This window comes from Prionailurus bengalensis, chromosome A2 (assembly GCF_016509475.1).
Source record: "Prionailurus bengalensis isolate Pbe53 chromosome A2, Fcat_Pben_1.1_paternal_pri, whole genome shotgun sequence".
In the NCBI taxonomy this organism is placed as follows: Eukaryota; Metazoa; Chordata; class Mammalia; order Carnivora; family Felidae; genus Prionailurus; species Prionailurus bengalensis.
The window spans coordinates 149295981-149312747 of NC_057348.1; the positions used below are offsets into that span (position 1 = coordinate 149295981).

General features: G+C 44.4%; 1 protein-coding gene across 1 annotated transcript in view; it reads left to right on the forward strand.

Annotated features, from left to right (window-relative positions):
- EXOC4 (exocyst complex component 4) overlaps positions 1 to 16127 on the forward strand; it is a 754752-nt gene extending 738625 nt beyond the window's left edge. Inside the window, exon 18 of the mRNA XM_043589551.1 lies at positions 14965 to 16127. Within this exon, the coding sequence (XP_043445486.1) occupies positions 14965 to 15202 (238 nt within the window). The 3' untranslated portion in view covers positions 15203 to 16127. The remainder of the gene's footprint in view (positions 1 to 14964) is intronic.
- The last annotated feature ends 640 nt before the right edge of the window (positions 16128 to 16767 follow it).

Consider the following 16767-nt stretch of genomic DNA (forward strand, 5'->3'; position numbering starts at 1 on the left):
ACAAGAGTCAAAAGTGACACTGATATTTTGAGATTTTGCCCACTTTGGAAGTTAGGTACCTGATAAAGGGCATCTAGTAGAACGTCTGGAAACCGTGAAAATGAAGCTTTGATCTGTTGAGAGACCAGATCTTGAGAAAGAACATCTCACGCAGAGGTAAAACTTTTGGAAGCAGAGAGAGAAGACCGAAGGGCCAATGCCTGCCTGGGAGGAGTGCCCACAGTGAACAGAGAGAAGAAGAGCCAAGAAAGAAATGGAAGAATCTGAGGGAGCTGGAAAAGGGCCTGGTAACGTGGCTCAAAGAGAGTTGAGTTCAGAAAGGAAAACCATCAAGGGAAGAGGACTAAGTAAAAGCCATTCTGTGTATCTACTAGGATGTCACTGGGGACTTTTTAAAGTGTGGTTTCAGACAAAATGGAGGCTTTGGAAGGAGAGACCGTGAATACAAATGATGCATTCAAGAAATTTAACAATGAAGAGGAGAAAAGAAACGGAGAAAGAGAAGACAGAGGATTGCATGAAGGGCTTGGGGTTTGTTGTTTGCATGTGTTATTTTTTTTCCAAAGTGGGAGAAACATAAGGATGTTTGAAGGCAGACAAGAAAGAACCAAGGAAAGGGGTAGATACTAGATGCAGGAGTTCAAAACAAAACAAAACCCTAACAAGGTCCTAAAGGTGTTGGGATCAAAGGCATAGGATTCATCTTAGAAAAAGAAGAAAAGAAATCCCTCTTCTGAGGCATGAGGGAGGGATTAGTAAAAAAAGCATTTCAGTGTGGGGAACATGCTATCTCGTACAATCATGAAGATCCAAAGACACAACACACACAGGGCCAGTACAGAGTACGTAGTAAGCATTCAATAAATGTTAGCTATTATTGTTACCAGGTTTACACAGCAGGTGCCCTAGCCTGTCATTTGATTCAATCCTCAAGCTTAACCTGTGATGTTATATTGTCTCCCCCAGTGTTTAAATGCAGAAGCTGAAGTGCAGACAAAGTAAGACATGTCCAAGGTCCCGCACGTTCAGTAAAAGTTGTGGGATTTGTGTCTAATTCCACCAGTTGGGAATTAGAGTTGGGAGGATGATGCATCATAAGCGAGAAATGGGTCTCTTCCCTCTGTCCTCCCCTTTTTCATTTGCCACCAGTTGTCCCACACCGAGATGCTCCACGTCTCCCTCTCAGGGCTGCGGAAGACCCCTCTCCCTTTTGCACGGAGCAACTATTTTACCCACCCACCCTCCCCTCCCAGTGTCGAAGAAGAAGAATCGCACGCTGCTTCTTACTTTGTGTCCCATCTCTTAATGAGGTTTACTGACTGTTGGCTTTCTCATTCATTCATTCGTTCATCCATTCATTCATTCCTTTCCGTTCATTCAACACCCACTAGCTGTCTCATCCTCAGGCCACCGGGTAACGAGGAGTGGGACAGAATCCAACCCCCCCCTCAGCCCCAGTGTTCTAGGAGGGGCGGCAGACATTTACGTGGTACTTACACGACACTTACTCTCTTCCAGCCACTGCTCATCATGTGATCCTTGTAACAAGCCCATATTACTATTTCCTTTCTCAGATGAAGAAAAGTCACAGAGAGATTCATAAATTGCCCAACAGCATATAAATAGTAAGAGAGACAGAACTGGGATTTACAACCTAGGTCCGTGGTTCCTGAATCCCTGATCTTAACCACTATAAGATGCTGTGTCTCTAACTTCGTATGTACATATATTTTAAAAATACGTATAAAATAGGAGCACCCGAGTGGCTCGGTTGGCTGAACGTCTGACTTCGGCTCACGACATGATGTCACGGCTCAAGGGTTTGAGCCCCACATCGGGCTGGCTGCTGTCAGCACAGAGCCCGCCTCAGATCTTCTGTCCCCCCCCCCCCCCCGCGCCTTTCCCACTTGCGCTCGCTCTCTCAAAAATAAATACATCTTTTTTAAAAATGTATAATATAAAAATGCAGCTTTCCCCAGAAAACACTTTTAATATCTATTTATGTTTGGAAGGAGACGAGTGCTAAACAGAAAAGTGAAGGTCAGTAGAAGGACAAGCCTTGCTGAGGATGAGGCTGGTTAGCATTCTAGATAAGGAGGGGTCAGAGAAAACATCACCTATTGATAAGCTGACATCGGAGCAAAAATTGGACTGAATTTCTTTCAATACTCTATTTTCCTCCAACCGTCTGTCCCTCTAATCCCATCTGATGCCCTTTTCTGATTTTCTTTCAGTTGGCTCAGGGTATAAAGCAATACAGAGCTATGAGATACAAGAGACACAGGGATTATCATCACCTCCTTGCCCGATAACTGGTCCTTTTTTTTTTCCTCTTCTTACCAGGAAGAAAATTCTTCGGTTCCATGCTCTTACCCTCCCCCCGCCCACCCCAACACACACACCGTTTTTACCAGTGCTATTCCAGGGTGTCTCCCAACTGTGGACTCCAGAAGGTTAGAATTTCTTCCAGATACATTCACTTGGGTTTTTCCACCATGAACTTCATTTCATTAATTTTTCTGCCCATAATTCTGAATTCTCTGGAGTCCTTTACATTATTTCCCTTTCCTTGCTGCTGTTCACGGCCCTTCCCCATTTAGGAACGTTTGCCCTTCGCGGGCACTGTGTATGTGCTTGCACATTAATTAAGGTATTAAGTGAGATCAGTTATAAGCCAGTATCCTTAGCATTCACTAGATGCCTTCCCTCCGAATCTGTTGATTTGCCTCGATCGTTACCCTTTGTTTGTTTTTCAGCCTGTGTCCTATCAGGGATACCCATTCAAAATAAATTCATTTTGCTAGTTTATATTTTTTTAGAGGCACTGTATAAAATGGTTCACTGACCTCCAAATATATGTCAGCCACAGCGGTCTTTTCATCCACCAAATTCACATTGCTACCCAAAGCTATTCATCAAGTTTGTCAGAGTATTTGGGCCTTTAATTAAACGCTGCTGGGTATTGTACATATTTCCATTAGCTCTTTCTGATTTAGTCTATTATTTTTCTAATTGACATCAGTTCTGAGTCACATGTTCTTGAATCTCAGGTGGCCCATTTTGTAGCTTTGGTTTATTTAGGTTTTCTTGCTTCTGTAAATAACCTGAGGGTTTAGTAAATACGCCCTGGAGTCTTTGCCATGGGGACCTGCTGATTTGCATATGCTCTTGCTTTTCAAATAATCTGCTGATTTTTTTGTTCCTCTGCCAAACTCATTTTTGTTTCTGGCCCTTTAGCCCTAAAAGATATGGGTTTTTTTGTCTCAGCAAAGTAGAGAAATCCCCTATCACAGTATCAAGAAGTGTACTAGGGTCCCTAACTAAGACCAAAAAATCACAAGTCAGGGTCTGAGTAACTCGGATAACTGATGGCTGAATAGCAGTTCTTGTATATAATGGCTTGCAGCGAACTATCCTTTCAACCTCACTCAGACCTTCTCTAAACACACTAGTGAGGTAGCTGGCTAGGGGCGGAGTCAATGGCTAAAGAATAGAACCAACACACCTACGGGAATGAATCCATTATCTTGGCCTCGTTGGTTAATACTCCAATGGCAAGTTCTTCCGTGGAGGTCTTGTAGTCCAGGCCTATCCCTGCTGACCTTTCTGCCCAAATGCTTCCAGGTACAGAAGGATCTCCATATTATAGATGCAGAAACCCAACACCCATTACCCCTTCACTTCTCCATCTCATCACAAACTGGGAGTCACTTGGCTTCTGTACCTTGTCTAGGATCCCCCGATTCTTTTCTTCTTTCCCACATTCCGAGAGAGACGAGCAGAATGGGCAGGCTAGCTGGCAAGTCCAGATTTATTTTACTTTAAAGTATTTGCCTAGGGACTCCTGGGTGGCTTAGTCAGTTAAGCGTCCATCTCTTGATTTTGGCTCAGGTCATGATCTCACAGTTTGTGGGTTTGAGTCCCGCGTCAGGCTTTCTGCTGACAGTGTAGAGTCTGCTTGGGATTCTCTCTCTCCCTCTCACTCTGTCCTTCCCTCCCTCCCTCAAACACACACACACACACACACACACTCTCTCTCTCTCTCTCTCTCTCTCTCTCTCTCTCTCTCGCTAAATAAATAAACAAACTTTAAAAAAGAAAACAAAATATTTACCTAGTGTCTTAGAAACCTTTGATCTGGGTCCATATTGGTTTCTGTGTTTTGGTGTTTTTGTTGTTTTTTCTTTTTTGAGAGAGAGAGCATGAGCAGGGGAGGGGCAGAGGCGGGGGGGGGTGGGGAGGTGGAGGGGGGAGGAGACACAGAATCCAAAACAGGCTCCAGCTCTGAGCTGTCAGCACAGAGCCCAACATGGGGCTCGTAATTGCAAACTATGAGATCATGACCTGAGCCAAAGTCAGATGTTAACCGACTGAGCCACCCAGGGACCCTGGATTTTTTATTTTTTATATTGTTTATCTTATTTTTGAGAGAGGGAGAGAGAGAGTGAGCGAGCAGGGGAGGTGCAGAGAGAGAGGGAGACACAGACCTGAAACAGGCTCCAAGCTCTGAGCTGTCAGCACAGAGCCCACTGTGGGGCTCGAACTCACGGACCGTGAGACCATAACCTGAGCCAAAATCGGACGTTTAACCGACTGAGCCACCCAGGCACCCTGCATTGTATTTTTTACAGTGTGGATAAAAGAAACTTCTTGAAGCCAAGGACTATACCTCTGTAACTTTCTCTGTTACACAGTTGTCCCCCTATCCACAAGAATATGTTCTAAAACCCTGCCATAGATGCCTGAATCCACAGATAGCACTACCCTATATATACTATCTTTTTCCTGTACGTAATTCCCATGGCAAAGTTTAATTGTAAGTTAGGCACAGTAAGAAATTAACCACAATAACTAATAATAAAATAGAACTGTTGTAACAGTACACTGTAATAAAAGTTATGTGAATGTGGTCTCTCTCTCAGAATAGCTTGTACTGTAACTCATTCTTCTTGTGATGCTGGGAGATGATGAAATGCCTACGTGAGGAGACGAAACGAGGTGAATGACACAGGCATTGTGACCCAGCGTCAGGCTGCTGTTGACAATGTATCAAGAGGAGAGTCATGTGCTTTCGGACCGCGGTCGACCGCGGGTAACTGCTACCGCAGAAAGCGAAACCGTGGATAAGGGGGCACGACTGTATTAACTTTTAAGATGTGATGAGAGCTTCCTAAGTGTTAGGGATAATAATACTAGATTTTCCTTTGAAGAAATCCTTTGCATTATTTATTGAAAAGTTGATAATTGCTTAAAACTGAAAAAGCCAGAGGGCCTCCGAATTATTTTTATTCTGCCTATGTCAGCAGCTGTTTCCCAGATTGCTGATCTGGGAAGTATAAATAATATACAGTATAAGGGCCTTGTGCTAATTGGTAAACAGTATGTAGCTTTGAGGCCACCAAAGTACAGAATGCTATCTTCTTTTATCAACCTATGATACTCGATAAATTATTTTTTCAAATTGAAAAAAACTCTCCAAAGTGATATTCAGCACAGCATAACTCTCCTTAACCTGGATTCACCTTTTGATAATCAAAAGAGCATTTACAGGAGCATGAGACAAACACAATTATGAAAGTAAAATGAAGGACCTAAATAAAAAATCACAGAACAAGAGGGTAATTCTATTCACTCTTTCATATTTCATTATTTGATAACATCAGAAGATGAATCCATCAGAATTGCTTTGGCAAGTGCAAACAGAAATGCGCTTGATCAATATTTATTAAAACCTTCAAAATGGGAGAAGGAGTTGAGCAGACTTCTTAATGGACTGAATAATTATTCATACAAATGGGGTTTGACCGAAGGCAGTCCCAGACCAAAGAGACACAGTTTTAATTGTACTGAATTTAAAATGCTGATCTTCCTCCAGCCCTGCTGTAGAAAACTTAATTTAAAAAATTATCTGATGGAGCAGAGAGTGACATACGAATCCTTAAGTTGTAGAGGAGGAAATTTCAGCCACGGATATTATAAATTCAGAAGGTGTTCGAAGGTGGGGAGCAAAATTTCTAGCTGAGGGAACAAGAAGAAATTTTCTTCCCATCTCAGCGACGGTAACCGAGCTTGGGAGAGAGTCACCGCGTCAAGTGACGGGCCGCAGAGGAATTCCTTTGTTTTGAATGGTTGTATTTTCTGAAGAGAAATAAAGCAACAGCTCTGGCGGCCGCTATCAAGAATATCGGGATAGGTTCCTGAAAGGAAGGGACACGGCCAACTTTAGCTTTTAACATCTCCTCCGGAGAGACACCCCCAGTGCTACTGAAGCATGGTGGTTATCAGAACTGGGCCGATAGGAAACTGCCTTTTACACGTAGCGCTGTTGGTGAAGGCAGGGATGTGTGTGCCGCTTTATATGAAGAAAATGTAGGTAGATGACCGATCAACGAAGCCGGTGCAAACCTTAGCACAGCAGACTCTCAGGGTCTCACTGCCTCCTGAATGATTTTCTACTGCCACCAGCTGAGGGAATTTCTACACTGTCTTTTCTAAAGACCATACTTCTCCTGGGATGTCCTGATCAGAACAAAACCCTGCGCACAATCCGATGTAAGAAATGTCAACACACACACACACACACACACACACACACACACAAAACTGTCCCTTTCGAACATAAATCTAATTCTGCCACTAACTCCCCCAAAATTATTTAGCTTTTCTCTACCTGAGTTTTCCCATTCCTGAGATGGAAGTAACTTCACCTATTTCAAATTAGAATTTTCAATCATGTCTGTAATAAACTCTAAGCTCCTTTGAAGGGGAAGACAAATGAGAGCAATTATATTATATTTTTGAATAAACTAATTTATTCTTCTGACACACAGGATTACCATCCATTTTATTATTGGTGTGGAAAGTACACATCGGAGCTAAGTTTACGCTTGTGCGGGATGTTTCCAAATCAGTCACTGCTGCGTCTTGCCTGCTGCAGTTTAGGGAAAATCAGCATCAGCTAATTCTGATGGAAGCCCAGGATTTTAAAGGACCAAGCAGAGGACGCTATAAAGGTTTTAAAATCAAAAACTGCTTACATAGCGTCTGCTCTAACCTCTTTGTTTCTCATATGGGAAGCAGAGGTCCAAAGAGCCAACAGCATTTGCCCCAGGTCACACAGCTAGTTAGAGGGGAGGGAAAGACTTAACCAGAATCTGAGCTTAGTTGATCTCTTGAGTATTTACTTCTCTAAGTCTTCCTGCTGTAACCACCTCTTAATTATTTGTGGGATCCAGTTTATGGATTATTCACTTCCTTTCCTTTCTCTTTTTCCATTTCCCTGCCTATTACCATGTATGCCATTGAGTGAACAGAGAAAACAGGAGTTGAATGTTTTCCCCGACAGTTTAGTGACCCCTCTACTACTGAGTCTTTTGGGTTTTTTTTTTTTTATTAAAGTTCTCAAAATGCTTCATCTGTTGGCTAAAAAGAATTGGGGGAGGCCACTGGTGATACTAAGTTCTATTCGGGTAAGATCTTCCTCCTTCAAACCTTAATATTTAAGAAGTCAGCTTCAGTGCCTAATTTCTTGTTGACATCAACACTATCATTATCTTTGGAAAGACTAGAGGAGAAAGTCTTCACAGTGAAATTACGTAATTATCCCTCTTCCTCCAGGAAGTAACGAGTCAGAAGGGCAGCCAACTTTTGGAAAGAAAGGTCACCTTGTCCATTTCCTGCTCAGGGGCGGGGGGGGGGGGGCAAAAAGCGAGAAATAGAGAGGTGACAAAGTGAAAAAGCCAAAACTCGTTTCTGTTAACTCTTGAATGCTGACTTGACAATATGACTTCATTATTTGTGTTAGAGCTCTGAATTCCCAGATCAAACCCACTGTTATTCAAATATATCTACATCGCCTGGGTGGCTCAGTCAGTCGAGTATCCAACTCTTCATGTTGGCTCAGGTTATGATCTCACAAACCGTGAGATCGAGCCCCGCGTCCAGCACCGCACTGACAGCACAGAGCCTGCTCGGGGATTCTCTCTTCTCTCTGCCCCTCCCCCGCTCATGCTGTGTCTCTCTCCCTCTCTCTCTCTCTCTCTCTCTCTCTCTCTCTCTCTCTCTTTTCCTTCTTTCTCTCTCACCCTCGAAACAAGTAAACCTAAAAAAAAACAGCCACAGAGTTTGTAAATGAATTTTTGAATTGCTACAATACTGGCTTGTCCCGTTACAACGGAAGGCAGAGGCGTTGAGTTAGTGTGTGAATTTTATTTAGCTCATCTGACTTAAATCGTGACTAAAATTTGCTATACAGGTATTCTTTGCAGTTAGTGCTTTTTTACAGTTTCCAATATTTCCATGTTATGGTGGCTTTGCAGTGCATACGGGGTTCAGAGTCCTTGATTTTGAGGCCACAGATGAATCAGTGATGCTCACTGTAGCTCATTGTGCTCATCTGGGCGATGTGGATGATTGCACTTTCTGCTGCAAAGGGTTGAATATGCCAGTGCACCTAAAAGCTAGACCTTAATGGGACCTCAGTCCGGACAGATTCTAACACCCGGCATGAGACATAGCTGGGTATCCCTGACAAATGCAGTTTTCCTTCAGGGGTTTAGGACTCTGAACCCCACCCCATAAAGGGAAGCAGATGGCAGAGGTCTCCCGGGGACTGTGGCAGCCCCCAATCAGCACCTTCTTTCCACCCCCACCCCCAGGCTTAGGGGACCGACCACCTGCGGTTGCTGTGTGGGAATGACTGGTTGTATTGGGGCTTTCTTTCCTCAGTTTACACAGAAGAGAGCTGAGACTGTTTGCAAGATCTTTCAGAGAGGCAGTGGTATCTTTTACAATGAGTATGGAAGAGTGGGAGGTAGAACCCCCAGGGTTGAGAGACTAGAATGCTCCTTCTTGTTTATAGAAATTTCTGAAGAGCTCTTTTTTTTTAATTTTTTTTTAATGATTATTTATTTTTGAGAGAGAGAGAGAGAGAGAGAGAGACAGTGTGAGCAAGGGAGGGGCAGAGAGACAGGGAGACACAGAATCCGAAGCAGACTCCGGGCTCTGAGCCATCAGCACAGAGCCCGACACGGGGCTCGAACCCATGAACTGTGAGATCATGACCTGAGCCAAAGTCAGATGCTTAGCTGACTGAGCCACCCAGGTACCCCCTGAAGAGCTCAGAATAAGAAAAGTATTCATACTCAAAATATACAAAAAGATCAGTACAGTTTGCTTATATGTATGTTCAGACCTATGTGCATTAAAAACCAATAAGTAGGTGAAAAATGGTTTCACTTCATGAATATTAAAAGCATATGAGGAAGTAGGTGCTGCCATGGGTTCTTGGTAGGAAGCTAAGTGATGCAGTTTTTGTGGAAAGCGGTTTGGCAGCATTGCTGGAGTCCGGAACAGTATACTTACCTTTGACTAAATCTGCTCTGGAAATCCGTCCTCAGGAAAGAAAGTTTTTTTGGTGTTTTGTTTTTTGTTTTTTGGTTTTTTTTTTTGCTTTTAACGTTTATACATTTATTCCTTTTTAAGAGACAGAGCACAAGTGGGGGTGGGGCAGAGAGAATCCGAAGCAGACTCCGGGCTCAGCTGTCAGCACAGAGCCCAACGCGGGACTTGACCCCACAAGCCCTGAGATCATGACCTGAGCCGAAGTTGGACGCTTAACCGACTGAGCCACCCAGGCGCCCTAGGAAAGAAAGGTTTTAAAATTGGAAACAAAGTGTCCAATAGTCTGTCAACCCAAATATTTCAACTGTAATAGAGAAACTGGTAGAGCATTATTTACATATGGAAAACAAAAATGTGACGGAAATGTGCAAACGGGGTATGTCTTTATAGTAGAATTATAGAAGTACTCTTTTAACCGCTTAATCTTCGTATTTAGTCTGTATAGTCTATACGACATGTATATTTCCCAGTCAGCAAAAGATGAAATTGACTTCATTTTAAAACTTTAAGAAGGGGGCGCCTGGGTGGCTCAGTTGGTTAAGCGTCCGACTTTGGCTCAGGTCATGATCTCGCGGTCCGTGAGTTCAAGCCCCGCGTCGGGCTCTGTGCTGACAGCTCGGAGCCTGGAGCCCGTTTCGGATTCTGTGGCTCCCTCTCTCTCTGCCCCTCCCCCGTTCATGCTCTGTCTCTCTCTGTCTCAAAAATAAATAAACGTTAAAAAAAAATTTTTTTTAAATAAAACTTTAAGAAGATCTGCCCAACTTACCAACATGCCCTTCCTATCCTTACTTGTATAAATATTTGCCCACGGAATCAATGAGGAGAAAGAGTTGCAGTTCAATGCCGTTAAAATAAGAAGAAAAAAAACACGAGCACAGCCCATTGAAAAAGGGAACATGAGGAAGATACGAGGAAATAATCTGCCTGCACCAGAACAAAGCATGAATGTTGTCCTATTCTGGACTGGGTGCAGGAGACCAGCCTACGTGACATCACCCCACCACTTTCCTGTCCCTCCACCCGCCTCCCTCTCCACTCAGGCCACTTTGGGAAATGCCGCCCAAAGGTGCACAGCAAAGCGAGAGAGAAACCAACCACGGGAGGAAACCACCTCCTCATAGAATGTTCCATCCATCAGGGTGACATGCAACTCCAGTTTCCAGAATAAGATATTTGGGCCACATCTAGCAATTGGCCCCCGAATGTTATGGGCTATGAAGAGAGTTGCCGTACAAGTCATGAGCCAGAAAATGCCTAAATCAGATGTGTGTTCACTGATCCCATCCTGGCAGCTGAGTGCGTATGTACTACAACCGTGATGCCCAGAAGCCATGGCTGCTATTGTAATGCTTGATGATAAAGATCAAGCTTTCATTTTCCTGGGGCCTCAATAAGTGCTGGTGAATTATTTATCCCAATTGGGTTACATGATTTCCTTTCAGCATGTCGGTGTTCATCATGGAAGCCCATTCTAATTGTAAAGTTTGGGGCATTTTCCTGTTTTCTCCTTGGGGCACCTTGTAGCACCCTTTCTCTATCTCCAATTGCAACTGTTGCTATGCTGATTTAATGTAGCCTTTGCTACTGGGTGCTGTTCTGCAAGATGAATGAATTTCATTCCATCTTTAAATATTTATGTTTCTTTATGATCTAATATATCATCGTGGTTATGGGTAATTTTTTTTTCCCCTAACTACAGAAAAAACACCATCAGTTACCTGTCGATTTTGTTTAATAACTCAGCTTTGCAATTCTGGGGCCCGGTTCATCAGAGGCTCTTGAGGACTCTTTTAGTCTTCGAGTCCACTTCAGAACGTCATTCTGGGATTTATAAAGGTCTTCACTGCACAGAGGATATTGAAACATTAAGGACTTAAGTGGCACGCCCTTTATCACTTATCCCACTGAAGGATCCAGGACTAGAAATCCAGGCATCTTTGGTTGCTTGCTGCCAGCATGGAACAGTGGTCTCTGTAGAAAACCAGCCAGTATCTCTGGGAACAAATTTCATCAGATGTTTCAAAAGAAATCCAATTTCATCTGGTTAGATGGGCTCAATGTTACCTCTTAAGATAAGCGATGAAAATATCAACGTCATAATACAGAGAAACCCAGTTCCTTTGGTTTAATCTCAGTGAAAAGCATCACCATCCCTAATGTTTTTAGGTCCTTGGCTCAAGGAGATGGGCGGCAGTGGTTCTGTAACTCTTTGCACACCAGAGAGACTCCGGCTCAAAGTCCTTTGGGAATCACAATAGCTGGGGTGGGTCCTAAAGAATCTGCACTTTTCATAAGCTCCCAAGCACTTTCTAGTTGGAGAACCACCAGTTAAGAACTGCAACCACCAAATCTCTTCTGGCTTTGAAAGAATCCTGAGCCCCAAATGCTCTCTCGTTCCATTTGGTAAGTCTAGATTCAAACATGTTTTCTTGAGCATGTTTTAAAATGCCTTCTCAGGTAGGTCCCTAAATGGACAGCTCTCTCCCTCATCTGTGCATCTAAGGGAACCCGAATTCGGTGATACAGGGCTTCATTTGTCAAAACAGGGGCTCGTGTCAGGGAGGAAGCCATGGTGTGCCAAGGAACATGCAGAGCCATGGGAAAAATATGATGTGTCTTCCTACAGCGTCAAGCTTTTCTTTAAAATAGTATTTTTAGGGGCGCCTGGGTGGCTCAGTCGGTTAAGCGTCCGACTTCGGCTCAGGTCATGATTTTGCGGTCCGTGGGTTTGAGCCCCGTGTCGGGCTCTGTGCTGACACCTCAGAGCCTGGAGCCTGTTTCAGATTCTGTGTCTCCCCTCTCTCTGACCCTCCCCCGTTCATGCTCTGTCTCTCTCTGTCTCAAAAATAAATAAACGTTAAAAAAAATTAAAATAGTATTTTTTAAGTTACAACAGGTGCATTGTGGAGTAGGGGTGGTTCACACGGGTTTTGTGCTGAGCATGAAACTTCTGAAAAGTTCCTGACTGTATCTGATACTGGGCTCCCAGAAGTCTGCAGGTTAGAGTTAATTTGACTCTCCTATTAGAAGCACCTCTGGGGGCGCCTGGGTGGCTCAGTTGGTTGGGTGTCCGACTTCAGCTCAGGTCACGATCTCACGGTCCGTGAGTTCGAGCCCTGCGTAGGGCTCTGGGCTGATGGCTCAGAGCCTGGAGCCTGTTTCCGATTCTATGTCTCCCTCTCTCACTGCCCCTCCCCCGTTCATGCTCTGTCTCTCTCTGTCCCCAAAATAAATAAACGTTAAAAAAAAAAAATTAAAAAAAAAAAAAGAAGCACCTCTGTCTACATTCAAGGTTACCTTTGACCAGTGATTTCCAACTATGTGGTTCCAGGAGGTTAAAGTGAACCTTCATTTACAGAAAATTAGCCCCAAGAGAGGGTTAACCCTCTGCACAAGGATGTTGAACCATTTGCTGCCTGGAGTACTCGTAAACCTGCCAATATAAGACGAGCACTTACCCGCCACTATTTAGGAAATATTCACAAAAGGGTATTCTTTTTTTTTTTTTTCAGAGTGTGTTAATTAGAAAAGGAGGTTTAGCAGAGCAGGAAAAGGAGCTAGCCACGTGAAAGGACACCCTTACCGACCACATTCCCATTGTAGCAAAAATGCATAAAATATTCTTGAAATTATGAGCTCCTAGAATGTATTCCTCACTATAAGGATGGCTTACTTCTCCCAGAGGTTGTACTTTTTATCAAGATGTTCTTGGTGAACAAGAAGCAAACTCAAGGCTCAAATTCAACGACCCTGGTAGATCTGTAAGATCCCTTCATCTCTGGAATTGCCTCGGGCCTTCTGCCGTGGTCTGTCCCTCCATTGAGGCAAAGCTGCCTTTCCGGTCAGAAAGAAGGAAGTAAACTGCCTGGGAAGGCTCCTCTGTCCTTTGCCTAACCAACTGTGATAGCATTGCTTGGCTCAGAGCCTGCGCTCAGCTTTACCTCCTGGGTAATTGGTAGTAGCCGTGCAAGTCCGAGCCTCAGTGTAGACCCGGTGAGGAACAATATGGTGGCGTAATGTTGGTGCTGAGAAGAGCAAATGGCTGCCTTCCCCTTTCCTGACTCCCACCTCCCCCATCCTGCTTCTGCATTACCGGAGACTCGCGGTGATGCACGTGCTCTTCTCTCCTCCACCCAGGCTAATGGCCTTGCAGCCAAATGGATCTCAAGTCCCCAACTTTTTGCTAGAATTATAACCAATTCCCTCCCAGACCATTCTGTGTACTGTTGTCACATGTATCTTCCAAAAGCACAACTTGGATGGTGCTTCTGTTCCCAACAGAACCTTGAGAGCTGAGGGAGGGAGGTCCTTTATTGAGCTGACTAGGTCTATGGTTCTTTATTAACTTAACTAGCCTGATCATCAGATAGTCTGTCTTCTGGCTTCAAGTGCCTTTTCCCAAAACTCTGGTTTTTAGCTGCCATCCCCAGGCTGACCAGAGTCCTCTTCCCAGGAGGAATCTTTGCTTCTGCTCTTCTCTTTTCCCTTAGTCTAGAATTTCTTTCCTGGAAGCCCTGCCTGACAATATGCTACCCCATCCGAAGTCTTCCTTGAATCTTCACCTTCCCCTCCACATGGTGGGCTTTCTCCTTCCTCCCCTATAAATTCATAACATTTATACTTCCCTCCTGTCAATTGGAACATTGTTCTTGTCTTTTTCTGTGAACAAGGAGCGTTGGACTGAGAGAAACAGGTGCATATCCTGCCACAGTCCCTCTCTTCTCTGTGACATTAGACAAGTCCTGTCACTTTACCATGTTTCAGTTTCCTTTTTGGAAAAAAGGGAGTTATAGCCCCCTAGGTGTAGTGAAGGATAAATGACACATTACGTGGAAATTCACTTTGCCAACAAAAACACAATCATGGTCTCTCTACTTCTCATTATCCTTCCAACTCATCTCTGAGCTGTTTGAGGAAAGAGGCTAGGTCTTGCTCATCATTATATACTTCTATTACTATCATGACTTTATTAATACATTATTATTATCTCTGATAATAATAGCTAATATTTACGGAGCATGTATGTTTGTTGGACACCATTCCAAGTGCTTTATATGGATGAATTCATTCTTCTGATAACTCTAAAAGGTATCATTGTCCCACCTTATGGAGGAGAAAAGCATACACTGCACAGAACCTCCAGTGAGTGAGTGAGTGAATGGATGAGGGATCGAATGAGACAAAAATGGTTTTTGCAATGCCTGCCGGATGATTATTTCTCTTCCTCTTGGTTCCGCCCCTACTTCTTCTTCTTTGGATTTTCCCAGGTAAATGTAACATTAGGGGAAATCTCGAGTGAACTGAGACCCTGAAAGATGTGAGGTCTCCCCGAGTCTTCATTTGGACATGGTCTCGAGAAGAAAGCTCCAGTGAGGTCCAAGAGGACAGAGAATGTGCTTGTCTTGTTCCCCATTATATTCATAGAGCCTAGAACAACAATGCCTAGTGATCAATAAATGTTTATTGAATAAGGTATTTACAAGCAGCATATTCATTACCACTAAAGCCACATAAGTGGCTGACAGTGGAGATGGTGAACAGTATTCCGTCTTGTTTCCTCAGGCAGTATTACGAGATGTTATACAACACGGCCGACGAGCTCCTGAACCTGGTGGTGGACCAGGGCGTGAAGTACACGGAGCTGGAGTACATCCATGCCCTGACCTTGCTGCACCGCAGTCAGACCGGGGTGGGAGACCAGACCACCCAGAACATGAGGCTGCAGCGGCTCAAGGAGATCATTTGTGAGCAGGCTGCCATCAAGCAAGCCACCAAGGATAAGAAAATAACTACGGTTTAATTGGGTGCACTTCTGGGGGAGGGGTGGGGTGGGGAGGGGCGGTCATTTTTGTTTACTCAGTCATGAGTAACTGCTTCTTTCAGTAGATTTTTACTCTCCTGACCCCGTTGGTTTACAATTCAGTAAAATAAGTCTTTGTGTGTTACTTTCTGTCTCTATTCCCAAGATCAAATCAGTGGCTTCTCCAAGCCGGCTGTAGTTTTCAACAAATTCTCCTAACCAAAACAAGACCTCTCCAGGGCCAGGGGAAAAAGTTCTTTTATCTCAGTCCCTGAGACAGACAGCTTTCTGTGTAGCAGCTTGTACCCAGGTCCTAGTCAGTGTATCGCCTCTGCATTTTTCTTTCTGCTGTCTCAAAACCAAGAGCCATCAAATTAATGACAAAAATGGAAGGTTGAATGGCGATCCAACCCTCTTCTTGATTTTTTTTTTTCCCCTCTACTTTGCAAGAGAAGATGATGAGTAGAGAACTTTTATTCTCAGTTAAACATTGTTTGGATGTGAGTGCTTCTTAGATGCTTTACTTGCTCTCAATATGAGCCCCTAGGACTTTCTCACCTTAGAAAGGAGCCCTGGTCCACCCAGCTGAGTGCACGGAAGATGAGACAGCATGACGTTCGTCCTCTGTGCACCCACAGCTGAGTCCATTTTCCAGAGTGCTCCCCGGGGTTATGGGCGTTCACCGCTTGTGGCACACTCGACCCCACCGTGGCTCCCACGTCTCCAAGCACTCCTGATACTCATGGTTGATAAGTCACAAGAGAAAGTAATGCACTCACCACCCGGGACACGCCTCGGGAGCACGTGGAGAGGAGAGCAGGAAGGACTTTGACCATACACGGTCATGCCTCACGTTGTGATGGTCCAGAATTGTACAGCTTTGGTCTTGATAGGAAAAGCATAAAATTAAAAAATGTTTTGAGAAGCCGAAGTGTTGTGTGTTGTCTTTCTCGTGTTCTTTATTCAGCAGACATTCCCTCGGGGCCTAATATGTGCCAGGTGCTGCTAGGCAGAGCGTTAGATACGAGACAATGAGGGAGGACACCTTGTTGTCTACCTTTAAGACAGAGCCCGGACACTGGACTCTGACCAAGACCCTAGTGGGGTGTGCACTCAGGGCTGAGTTAGAAATCAGGGCTGACGGTGGGAATTCAGCAGGCGGCCAGAAGATGGTCTTCCGGAGGGTCCTGGAAGGAGTCCCGTAAATCTGTGTGCTTCAGAGGCCTGGTCGGAAAGAAGTTGAACCCACATAGGAGACAACCAAGGAAGAATATCCCGCTTCTAAACAACACCGTAGAAAAGTAGTCTATCCAAGAAGCGGGGGTGGGAGAAGGGAGACAGGGAACCCAGAGCCGACCTTTTTGGTTCGGAGGCCTCCTCTTAGTGGCTGTGACTTCCCAGCATGGTTTCTGTACCCCCTTCTCCTCCTTCCTTCCACTGTAGGTGAAGAACCCTGGGGTGCTTTTGGGATGCCAGAAGAGCCAGGAGTGCAATTGGTGAGTGCTTAGGAGGGTTTTAGTGGACGTGGAAAGGGACACGGGTTTGGAGGGAGGAGAGATGCCGAG